Source organism: Oncorhynchus mykiss, chromosome 1 (assembly GCF_057628025.1).
Source record: "Oncorhynchus mykiss isolate SJ-2025 chromosome 1, ASM5762802v1, whole genome shotgun sequence".
NCBI lineage: Eukaryota > Metazoa > Chordata > Actinopteri > Salmoniformes > Salmonidae > Oncorhynchus > Oncorhynchus mykiss.
The window spans coordinates 72,662,281-72,674,283 of record NC_143022.1 but is presented as its reverse complement, the minus strand read 5'-3'; the positions used below and the strand labels follow the sequence as shown (position 1 = coordinate 72,674,283).

The window sequence follows — 12,003 nt, the reverse complement described above, 5'->3', positions numbered from 1 at the left end:
TGTGAATTTGGATTCGATTTTCAATAGTATTTCCATAATTAATAGGCTGCCATTACCTTTAGCTACAGAATCTATCACTATCGTGCATTTTCATCTCCTCCTCCCTCTCCTTCATTCCTTTCTCAAGCACGCAGAAAGGGGCTGTCAGTTTAATGAAAGGTTTCACTGTGAAAATATGTTAATATCGATGTTCCCGAACAGATTTCACTTAATTTCCCAAATTAAGCACTGGGTAGCTTCAGGAATAGGGTTGGGGAGCCTATGGCATACAAAGTTCGGTTGGAATATCACCAGCCGTGCAGCGAAAAGCTGCATGCTCCTCAAACAGTGGTTGATGCATGGCGTGAAACAACTGTTCTTATAAGCCCAGACATTCCTATATGAAATTGCGTGTGAAAGCAGAGTTTAGATGGGTGCCACTAAAAAGAAGAGATCCCAGCTGCTACTATATTTATTTCCAAGCTGCTCATATTAAGCACATGCTCCCCTATAAAATCGGAATAGCCTACCCGGCATGATTGAAAAACAAACAGGTGGGAAAGTAGCCTCCATTTGCTATTAGAGCTCATGCCGATGACATGTAATTTTTCCCTGGCCCCTGTTCCTGTACATTTGATAATGGGCCATTTCAATCAAAACAAATGTCACATATTAGCAAAGATAAGATTAAATTGAGAATAGTCTGATGGGTGAAAATATGATACCTTGACGAGAGAATAGTATGTGCAGCTTGATGCAACAGAGGGCAAGCTTTTCTTGCTACTTTCTCAAATCATCAATAGCCTGTAGTCGCACCATGCAGCCCATATATATGTGCTGATATCTAAGGCATTCTAAGGTTTGTATCACTCACAATTAAAGTTGCAAAATAACTAAATCTGCCGTATATGACGGGTTTCAAAGGATCAATTTAACACTCAACAGCACTCTCTCCAGAATGGGAAAAATATCTACTTTTTTAGCGGGTAAATCAGAATTAATATTGCAGAGAGATTGTGGCTTCTATCAATGTAATTATCTGCAGCATTTACAATCCCCCATAACATTTTAAATATATCTCTTCCATAAAATATATGTTCCTTTATTATTTTCCACTAACCTTTCCACCCCTCCCCTAATTGAAATAAACTAATTAAAATATTATATTTATTCAGCCAAGTAAAATTATTTTATTCTTAAAATAAAATCATAAAATAACGGCACGGGACTTAAGCATGTCTTGTCTGCTAAACAAACAAGCCTACAGCATGACCCACTGCTAAAAAAACATACAGTAGGTCAACTCGTATTCTGTTCGTCTGAAATACATTTTCTTTAAAACCTGACTAAAATAAAAGGGATTTATTGTGATGTGTATATTAAATAGATTTAGACTTTTTTTTAAATGTAGATGTTCCAAAGGCACGCATCAGCAGCTTGTATGCGTGGAGACCCGGAAACTATAAACGTGTTTGTTAATTAACGGTCAATTACAGAGAGACCGGCAGTCTTTTGCTGGAGAATAACCGTCTGACAAAATATCATGACCACCACAGCCCTAGCCCTACCTAATGTGTAAACACATTATCATGTAGACCCATCCTGCTATTAATCACCTACTGATCATACATAATTAACCTTCACTGATGTGATTCCCAGGACACCTTGTGTAATTAAGCACACAAATGACCTAAATTAGAGGTATGTTTGAGGTATGTTTGGCTCGTCGTGCATAACCAGGAACCTTTTGGCATGCCGTGCACAAGTCATCCTTCACCTTGCCCATGGGATGACCCTTACCCTTCCCTGACAGTGTTAAATATCACCAAAACGGGATGGGGCAGAATAATGAGGACAATGACAGGCTGGAGGTTCAAATGAAATTAGCTTTAGACAATTGAAACCACTTTCACTCCCCCTTCCATGACTGCTCGCTAAACTGCTCGCATGACAACTAATCATTGAGGAGGGTGAAATATGGAGCATTATTTTGACTGTGCTGTTTCTCCGACAAGCATCAGTCTGGGGAAAGCCTACAAGTGAGTGTGGAGGGATTTTCTGTACTGCTGGGCTGGCCTCTTGTGGTCATCTTGGGATATCACATCACTGACAGTTCTTTCCTTTCCAATTTGGAGGAGAATAAAATTACTCCAAGTAAGGTGAGCTGATCCTAGATCAGAGCCTACGGAAACTTGGTACCCACCGGACAGGGCGACTGCAGGAAGACTGTGACCTTCTCATCCTCTAGCATGAGCTGCAGGAAGAGCCTGCGGATGAAGCCAGAGATGTTGCCAGAGACAGGCACGCTTCCACGCTGAGGGGCCGACTGGAAGAGCTCACACAGCACCTACAGAGAACAAGAGCCCACCAAAGACACACGTTAGTAATCTATCAGATACGGTTGGTCAGGGTGGAAATGTGTGTAGTCAATGCATTCCACCGGACCTGTGCCATGAGCCGCTGGTTGTTGGGGTGACAGGAGATGCACTGCAGGAAGAAGGCCACTGTGGCGTTCTCGATTGCCGTCCTCTGCTGGGTGGTGAGCCCGCTGCCCCTGGTCGAGGAGGCCAGAGAGTAGCGCGACCCTGAAGGCTGGGGTGGGGGCGGAGGAGGGGGGCAGCACGCACCACCAGAGGCAGCAGAGTGAGCTCCCGCGTGGCCATGGACACCGCTGGTTCCCCCTGCGCTGGCGCTGCTGTGGCAAAGCAGGAACAGCAAAGCGGTCCACAGCAGGTTCACCTCAGGCCCACCTAGCCAGTCCTTCATGGCATGACTGTTCCCAACCTCAGTGAGGAAACGCAGCACTGGGGCTGCCAGCTCTGCAGACAAGGACGCCCTGCTCTGAGAGGAAGATGCCGAAGAGGAGTGGTGGTTGTGATGGTGCTGCCGTCGTTCGGCCTGGGCGGTGGAGGGCAGGGGCAGGCCAGCTGCAGCCAGGAGACCACAGCAGAGTCCGGCCAGGCTGCGGACCAGCAGAGAGGGCAGGCCTGAGTCCAGCAGCTGCTCTATCGCCCCGGGTGACTGGGAGGCTGCAGCCAGAGTGGTCAGTTGAGACTCAGACAAGGCGATGGGTGGCCGCGCATGTTTGGAATCGTCAGTGAGGCCAGCGCTGGTGGTGGCGTTAGCGCTGCTGAGGTCATGCTGTTTCTTGCCGTCGTCCGTCAGGGAGAGGCGGTGCTGGGCGGCGGTGGGCGGGGCTACGATGCCCATCCAGGACATAAGCAGAGAGAAGTAGCTGGGGTGGATGTGGCACATGGAGCAGAGCAGGCTGTCTACTGCCTTCTTCAGCACCATGTTACACGGCAGGGACATGGACCAGTTGTACAGAAGTCTACAGGAGAGACAGGGACAACAGTATAAACAAAGCAAGCAACACTCACAGCTATCCCTCTAAAATCAACAGGTCAGAAACCTTAATCCTTCAGAATATTTTCACTCCAAAAGTATTGGCAGTGACACATTTGTATTTGTTTTGGCTCTTTACTCCAGCACTTTGTATTTGAAAGTATACAATGACTGACTTTAAAGTGCTTTAAATTTGAGGGCATTTTCATCCATACTGGGTAAACCACTTAAAAATGGGATGAAAATACCCTCAAATTAAAGCTGACAGTGGAGCTCACTATGTTTTGTACTCTGTTTTCCCTTTTCGATGTAAAGTGTTTACAGAGTATATATGCAGTATTCATGTTTACAGAGGATGTGTGTAAAATGTAAGACATACCAAGATGGGGATGAGAGGAACTTTAGACTTAATCTACAGCTTGAAAACATCAGGGAGCTGTTTTCTCACCAGGGTACAAAAAAACTCATGTTCTTCAAACTGATGGCTCAAAGCATGCGAAAGCTCTGCTTAGCTTTTCATGACTGAACAAAGAGTACAGAATCACAGTGGATGAGCTAGACTGAGTAAAGGATCGACCAGTTTTTATTTTCTGACAATATAGCACTTACTCAAAGAGCTCTCTGTTGAGCAGCACTGGGAGGTCGTAGTTCACGGGCAACTCGTAACTGTGCCACAAGATGGCCGCCACACCGTGGAGGTGGGAGGGAGAGGGCATGACGAGGCCATACTCCCGTGACGAGGAGCTGCTCTGGCGGATGTAGCCCACGGGGCCACTCCTCTTGTGTGCCGCCACCAGCGACGAGTCATGGACCCATTGGAGAAGGGCGTGGATCCTGGAAGGAGAGACAGGGATTACTTGGTCAATAGTAACATATCAAGAGCTGCTTTCACAGATCCAGAATACATAGACCCAGCAGTACTAGGCTCAATACTACACCAGTAGATGTTAAGTGGTCTTTACCTATCCTTAGTCGCAGGATCCTGGGTGGTTCCCAGCTGGTACAGGATGTCAATGGTGGAGTCTGAAGAGAGTCCGTTGAGCCTTCCGAAGAGCAGGGGACTGTTGAGGTCTAAACAGAAAAATCACAATGATTTAAGTACAATGACAAAAGGCCAAGACCTATTTGTGAGATTCAAACGAGTACAATGTGTTCAATGAGCATTTTATTAACATGGCGGCTATGTACTCGTAGGGTCAGTGCCGGAGGCTGCACAGTTCCTCAGCAGGATGTCAATGAGCTTTAGGCCGATGCGGGTGGACTGGAGGCCGATCTTGACCAGCACGGCCTCGATGTTAGGTGAGTGCATGCCGCAGTAGGGAGACATAAGCAGGGCGGCGCAGGTTTGGAGCAGATTGGCAGTGGGGGCAGCGGCGCTGGCCATCGTGGCCTCCAGGTCACTGACGTGGGTCAGACAGTGGTGAAGCAGACGTAGCCAGCCAATACTGTGGGAGAGACAGATGGCAAGGTCACAGGTTAAGTAGAGAGATTTGCTGTGGCATGAGCAATTTTTTTTTTATATGACACTCTAACCTCTACCTGGTTTTAGAGACCTGGTCCTCGGAGGGCAGGAAGGGGTTGTTGACGGTGGCTGAGGAGGTGTTGCCGAAGGCGGTGAGGCCAAGCAGTTTGATCTGGGACAGGCCCAGGGTGCTGGCGTCGCGGGGCCGGTGGAGCCTCAGACACACCGCAGACGCCACCTCAGCCTTCACCAGCTGGATCTTGATGTAGGTGAGGCCGCTGGTGATGATGGGTGTGGACAGAGGCAGCATGTTGACCCCGTCCGCACTGATCTCAACCGAGACCGAGGAGGGGCAGGCTTCGGAGAGGACAAAGAGACGGCAGAGTTAGCAATAGTAGATGAGGGTGGAGTATGTTCAACTTAAATTCACTCCAACTGGTACCGTCTGGCACAGAAGCATGAAAAATCCATGCAAGTTTTTGCATATTTAGAATGGCAATAGACAACACTGGTAGGTTAATATTTGAGTGGGTGAAATAAGCGGGTCATTAGGAAAACCGTGCTTAAGAGGCAGTAGACGGTGTGCCCTTAAGGCACTGAAGCAGAGAGGCACAGATCTCCTGCTGGAACCAGAGAGGCGCAAGTCCTGCTGGTTTTCACTTAAACTATCAGTTAGATAACTAGTGTCATTGATTGGCAAGAAAATTCTCATAACGGTTTATATTTAATTCAGTCTCTGATTAAAAGACAACTGCTCTGCACTATTTCCCCCACAGGGGGTTATGTGGTGCTGTACTCACTGGCGAGGGAGGCCAGGTGTGGCTGGATGTGCAGCTCTTTCAGCAGCACGGCAGCAGGGAGGTGGATGGTGAGGTCACACCACGCCTCCTCTGGCAGGAAGATGTAGGACCAGGCCGCTGAGCGTGCCCGTCTGTGAGGGGGCGTGGCCTGAAGGAGGACCTCTGCCGGCTGGGCCGTGGGGCTGCTGGAGGTGATGGTGCCTGCAGAGGGATAAACAGCATTCAATAGGACACATGCACATTTTGACATCAAATATAGGACAAAGGGAAAAACACAAGGCAAACTGCAATCATTCAAACATGAAAGGGAAAGCTCCACATACCGAGCGGAGCAAAGTTGTGGAGTCCCTCTGCGTTGTCGGGCTCGGAGGCTAGGACCCGGGCTTTGAGGCTGCCGTCAGCAGCCTTCCCTGGGCCAGTGTCCAGGAACTTCATGATGGTGGACACCATGCTTCGTGCCGTGTTCACTATGGCCCGTGTGCTGGTCACCATGTTGTTACAGATCAACTGAACCCCACCTGCATGCAGGTCAAATACAAACACAATGTGTTTAGTCTAATGGACCATATACTAGGATGTTTCCCCAAATGTGTGTGTGTGTGTGTGTATGTATGTATATAGGTAGTTGTGCGCACCCATGTCGTGGAATGCCTTAAGTGCCTCGCTGGTGTCCAGCACTCGGAGGATGAACCAGAGCAGAGGTTCAGACAGCTGGCATGTAGACAGAGAGCCCTGGGAGAAATACAAAGACTGCTTGAGGTTTAAAAACTTTCAGCATCAATGGGTCAAACAGTCAGATATATAACAAACAGAAGTACTACTCAAGCTAAGTTTTTCCCCCTCAATCTTTTAATCTTCACAAGTAAATGTCTAAACAGAAAAATCTAAAATGGTGCCCTTTTGGTCATGGCTGAGCTCAGTCTTACCTGTCTGCCCATGTACCCACAAGCCATGTAGGTGAGGATGGGCTGCAGCATAACCTGCACCGAGGTGGCCCTCTTGCTCAGAGAGGTGAGGATGGTGAACAGGCCGTCTCCTACAGAAATGGCATCTAGTCCGCCATGGAAGTTCTCATGCTTGGTCAGGTGGAGACCACTAGCCCCTACAGACAGGAAAGTATCATCAATAACAAACATTTCAATATAGTAAAATCGGCTCATAGGTGATCCATATTAATAAAGCTTTCAAAAGGTAAGTGCGCAGATGCCTACCTATGATCATAGCCATGGCGCTGCTGTTGCACTGGCCCAGAGCCGAGAGGATCTGGCTCATGATCTGCTGGTTGGCCAGCACCAGGTCAGCCACTCCGGCCGCAGGGCCCTGGTTAGGGGTGGCCCCTCCCGCTGCCCCCTCCTTGCTGCCGCACACCTTCTCCTCGTCCGACGCGCTGCTGTCCGACGCCCCGCTTCCTGCCGGGGGCAGACGCCCGCTGAACTCACGGTCGCCCGACAGGGGCAGCTGAACCAGGGCGTTGACTAGCTTAAGTAGGTCGAACATGAGTTGGTCGCGCGTGGTCTCACCGCACACCGCCTTGGCGTCACCGGGCCGGATGATGTTGGCGAAGAGGCCTCCAAAGCAGGCGCGGGCGCCCACAGAGCTGTCGGAGCCACTGCGGGACACCACCTTGTCAGAGCAGGTGATGTAGTGGTGCACCAGGAAGGTGATGGACTCGATGACAGAGGAGATGGTGGTCACCGACACCACCTCAAAGTTCTGCTCCAGGGTGAACTCTAACAGCTTGACCTGAGCGTCCAGAGGACCCTGGCCTGACTGGAACGGACCCCTGAAGGAAGACGAGAAGAGATGGGGGGGGGGGGGGTCATTGACGCTGGCACTTTACAACAATTCAGTGTACTGTATTGTGATGGAATCAAAAGGATGGCTTTTGTTGCAGCCCAGCTATAACATCAGATAAATTGAAGATGACTAGCGATCATTTGAATAATGTCTATTAAGTGCTGGGGTGGAACAAAAAGCTGCTCTTGATGCCTCTAGACAACCTACCTCTCAGTAGACAGGATGTGCATCAGTTTGAGCAGGAACTCGCTAAACATCTGTGGGCAGGTGGAAGAGAGGTGCACCTGGAGCCTGGTGAGGAACTCTTGCATAGCTTGGGTGGCAGTGGGGCCGACCTGGGAGCTGTACTGGCTGGTGCCATGGGGGTTGCACCCAGAGAGGAATCGTACAAGCACGTGCACCAGCGTAGGGTCCGACACCATCTGCTGGGCCGTGCTCTCATGAGCTCCCATCCCACTGCTGGAGGCTGCTGACACACAGGACATACACACACTCGATTAAAAAGGAGTACTGTTGAAGGTCCTTCGGTTTTAATTATCTTTGGTTACACTGCAACTTCAATATACATGACTATTTCACAATCCTCAATGTGAAACATCAGTGGGTGTGGCACTGTGTCTTAAGAGTGAGACCCTATTAAGGGTGGACTCACCACTGGAGGGCATGTTGGTCATGAGGGTAAGGGAGTGAAGCACCAGACACCAGGTCCTCAGGGAGGTGTTGGGATACCAGGCTAGCACCGACAGGAAACTGCTGATAGAGGCTGCATTGAAACACAGGAGACAGAAGTTTAACATACAAACACATGTACACATACCCATATGAAAAAACTAAAAGTGAATGGTTTGAGAGTTAAGCAGAAAAGGGAGTGGATTGAGAGACATAGGGTGACCTCTGACCTTGGTTGAGTGGGATGGTGGGCACTCTACTGGCGTTGAACATGAAGATGTCAGATCCACTTTCCTCAGTGCCCCCAGAGCATGAGTTGAGACTGAGGGTTAGCCACAGCTGCAGCATAGACTCCAACTAAAGCAAAAACATGTGAGAGCACTGAATCTACAAATCCACTAATCCAGGGTAACAAACATATTCTTGAGAATGGTCCAGCTCTGTGGAGGGATGAGTAAAGCTGAGGGATTTGCAACAAGTCAATCAAGTCTTCTGGAGTAGTAGAGACCCTTAACTAAACAGTCTGTTGGTGACTGACCTGCACGTGGTGCACCTGGAGCATGGAGAATAGCTTGTTGAAGCAGGCACTCAGCATGGGGATGGAGGAGGCCTGTACCATTAGGCTGCTTCCTGGGGGGGAGCCCCCATGGAGCCCCCGCAGCAAAGAATCATCTGTCCCGTTGGATGCCTTGGACACTGGCGGGAGAGAGGGACACAGAAGGGTCAGCCATCTGATGTTTCACCAGGCTTGAAATATTTTTCCAAGACTGACGTGTCTATAAATCATTTCTTTCTTAGGTGTAGACCTGCAGGGGAGGTTGATGTGAGTGCCTGCAAGATGGAGTCTGCCTCCAGTGTGGCCATCATCTTGAGCATAAGCTCAGCCTGCTGCTCCAGCCCTACCTCCAGGCGGGCGTCCAGAGCTGCGGGAGAGGTCAACGGTCAGGGTTATAAGGCAGAATGTATTGCTTTACACACATGAAACATGCTAGAGTGACAAGCAGTGGTGTGGAGTCCGAGATGAGACTAAACTTTGGAGATGATATCAGGATACAAAATGCACCTTCACCTTGTGACACGGAGATGGAGAGACTCTGAGACCCAGGCTTTTCGACAACAGCCGGGGGCTTGGACACAGCAATCCCTACTCCCCCTATGTAGGGGTTGTAACCGTAAGTGCCATAGTCAGCACCCCAGTAGTCATACCAGGTGCTGCTAATGGGCTGTAGGGAGAGAGAGAGAGAGACAAGAGAAACGCAAACGCAGTCATTCCTCTCAGATGCTAGGTACCTGTATAACATGACATGCACACAAACACTACATTCCTTCGCGTGCAATGGCAGAGGGTTTTTTTTTTCCCAGAAAGAAAAGTAAGAGTCAAGAGAATAACACTTTCCCAAGTTCGTTAGTTTGATTGATTGGGACTACATACAGAAAATTGCTTTGAGACTCAAAAAGCCTGAGCCGAGTTAAATTGGGAAGTTGTATGGAGAAGTGAGGGTGCAGGGCTAAGGGGGAGGTGGTGCTGGGGAGGGATTCAATACAACTAACTTTGTATGACACACACATTTATGTATTGAAAATTATGGTTTTACATGGTTTTACATTTGAAAAGCTACATCATTGATCAGTGGGGTTTATTTAAGTTAATGTACAACTGATGTTTGTTTTGGGCAGAATCAATATGAGTCCCAGGGGTGATGCTATCAATAACTCAATATAAAATGCAAGAGAGCATTAAATAGAGAGAAAGAAGGGAGTGGAATAGAAAACACGCAGTTGAAACATGCAAGTTACGTACCTTAAAGACTTTGGCGGCAAGGGGATCTTTTTCCAAATCAATATCTAAAGGATCAATATCAACATCCATGAGGTCTTGTAGCAAGTCAAAGTCAATGTCTTTATCTTTTTCCAAAGATGACAGAGGTGGAGCACCTTTGAATAACGAAAAGAGCTTTAATATTGCCAAGCAAGCACACTAAACTAGAAAACTCAGAGGCCTTCTTTTAGGAAATTACTAGGCAATTTTAAGGCCTACAAAAAATTGGTTGGCCCACTAAATCATCAAGCTCTGACAACTTTGGCCAAAATTCTGACTTGGTATTAACGCACAAAATATGTGCTTTTGTGTAGCCCATTGATGATGTCAAGGGAAATAAGATTTGTGATAGTTTGAATTCAGTTACGCAATCTCAAGTCAGGATTTCTACCATGAATTATTGCAACTTTTGCCCAAATTAAATAATAGTCTGAGGAAAATAACAACCACCCCGTAAAGCATTTTGATATCTTACAGGCAGTAAATCTACACTGTTTGAACTCAATATCCAAAAAGGCAAACATAACAAAACAGTCCATTCCGAATTAAACTGGTTAGAGAAGCTATCAATACTCTCCTTTAAAATAAAACTGTCAGAACAGGAAGCCACACAAAATACAGAAAAAAATACTGAGAATAAACATGCAGCTAGCTAAAAGGGGAAAAAAGAAAAACAATTTAACACAAATGCATTCATCATGATAAGTGAGGGGGTCCATGTGTAAAATGTGATCGAGGACTGGACTACCAACGCACTTTGGAAAACAGAGGAGGTCCCAGGAGTACCTGCGATGATATCCGGAGACAGGGCCTCGTCAATGGTTTCCACGAGGGGGATGGGGGTGGGCTGGGCTAGGGAGTCGTCAGAGTCTATCCCTGCTGAGGACGATGCCCCTGCTTCCTCGCCCACCGCCCCCTCGTCCATACCATCCAGGGACCCTGGGGACAGCAGCTCCCCTAAGGAGAGGAGTCAGAAGAAGGTTAGTGTTGTGAGAAATTGAACACCTAAAGACTGCTAGCAACGCAAATATTCACCATATCTATAATAGAATACCAGGTTTAGCTAGAAAACCGAGTTCTTCAATGTCGTGAGAATTGAACAGTGACTTGAATTGTAGCAGCTACCCCTACCTGCCAGGATGTCCTGCAGCATGCAGGTGAGGGAGTACTGGGCCCAGGCCCCTCCCCAGGAGATGTCCCCCCTGTTGAAGTCTGTCCCCACCAGCAGCAACAGCAGACGCTCCAGCTGGTGCTCCGACACCACCTCACACAGGTGGATAGTGGGCCTGGTGGCGTTGGCTATCCTGGCCAAGACCTGAAAGGTCAAATCAGACATGTGATCAGCACAAATTTCGGACAATGTATGCATTTACAGTGCCTTGCGAAAGTATTCGGCCCCCTTGAACTTTGCGACCTTTTGCCACATTTCAGGCTTCAAACAAAGATATAAAACTGTATTTTTTTGTGAAGAATCAACAACAAGTGGGACACAATCATCAAGTGGAACGACATTTATTGGATATTTCAAACTTTAACAAATCAAAAACTGAAAAATTGGGCGTGCAAAATTATTCAGCCCCCTTTTTAATACTTTGTAGCGCCACCTTTTGCTGCGATTACAGCTGTAAGTCGCTTGGGGTATGTCTCTATCAGTTTTGCACATCGAGAGACTGAATTTTTTTCCCATTCCTCCTTGCAAAACAGCTCGAGCTCAGTGAGGTTGGATGGAGAGCATGTGTGAACAGCAGTTTTCAGTTCTTTCCACAGATTCTCAATTGGATTCAGGTCTGGAATTTGACTTGGCCATTCTAACACCTGGATATGTTTATTTTTGAACCATTCCATTGTAGATTTTGCTTTATGTTTTGGATCATTGTCTTGTTGGAAGACAAATCTCCGTCCCAGTCTCAGGTCTTTTGCAGACTCCATCAGGTTTTCTTCCAGAATGGTCCTGTATTTGGCTCCATCCATCTTCCCATCAATTTGAACCATCTTCCCTGTCCCTGCTGAAGAAAAGCAGGCCCAAACCATGATGCTGCCACCACCATGTTTGACAGTGGGGATGGTGTGTTTTCATGGTGATGAGCTGTGTTGCTTTTACGCCAAACATAACGTTTTGCATTGTTGCCAAA

General features: G+C 47.8%; 1 protein-coding gene across 50 annotated transcripts in view; it reads right to left on the bottom strand.

Annotated features, from left to right (window-relative positions):
• The window catches only part of birc6 (baculoviral IAP repeat containing 6), a 156,323-nt gene that overhangs the window by 91,528 nt on the left and 52,792 nt on the right, over positions 1–12,003 (bottom strand). For 16 of the 50 annotated variants that reach the window (XM_090238853.1, XM_090238863.1, XM_090238866.1 and 13 more), the window contains 20 exons: positions 11,003–11,186; positions 10,628–10,828; positions 9,854–9,987; positions 9,122–9,275; positions 8,859–8,975; positions 8,591–8,748; positions 8,283–8,409; positions 8,036–8,146; positions 7,591–7,852; positions 6,798–7,369; positions 6,513–6,688; positions 6,222–6,336; positions 5,910–6,104; positions 5,587–5,787; positions 4,864–5,143; positions 4,513–4,769; positions 4,287–4,395; positions 3,934–4,158; positions 2,425–3,310; positions 2,183–2,326 (listed from right to left, as the gene is read on the bottom strand). In XM_090238853.1, coding sequence (XP_090094979.1) covers positions 2,183–2,326; positions 2,425–3,310; positions 3,934–4,158; positions 4,287–4,395; positions 4,513–4,769; positions 4,864–5,143; positions 5,587–5,787; positions 5,910–6,104; positions 6,222–6,336; positions 6,513–6,688; positions 6,798–7,369; positions 7,591–7,852; positions 8,036–8,146; positions 8,283–8,409; positions 8,591–8,748; positions 8,859–8,975; positions 9,122–9,275; positions 9,854–9,987; positions 10,628–10,828; positions 11,003–11,186 — 4,608 coding nt within the window. The remainder of the gene's footprint in view (positions 1–2,182; positions 2,327–2,424; positions 3,311–3,933; positions 4,159–4,286; positions 4,396–4,512; positions 4,770–4,863; positions 5,144–5,586; positions 5,788–5,909; positions 6,105–6,221; positions 6,337–6,512; positions 6,689–6,797; positions 7,370–7,590; positions 7,853–8,035; positions 8,147–8,282; positions 8,410–8,590; positions 8,749–8,858; positions 8,976–9,121; positions 9,276–9,853; positions 9,988–10,627; positions 10,829–11,002; positions 11,187–12,003) is intronic. The other 34 variants (XM_090238857.1, XM_021610080.3, XM_090238929.1 and 31 more) reach the window with 7 other exon arrangements.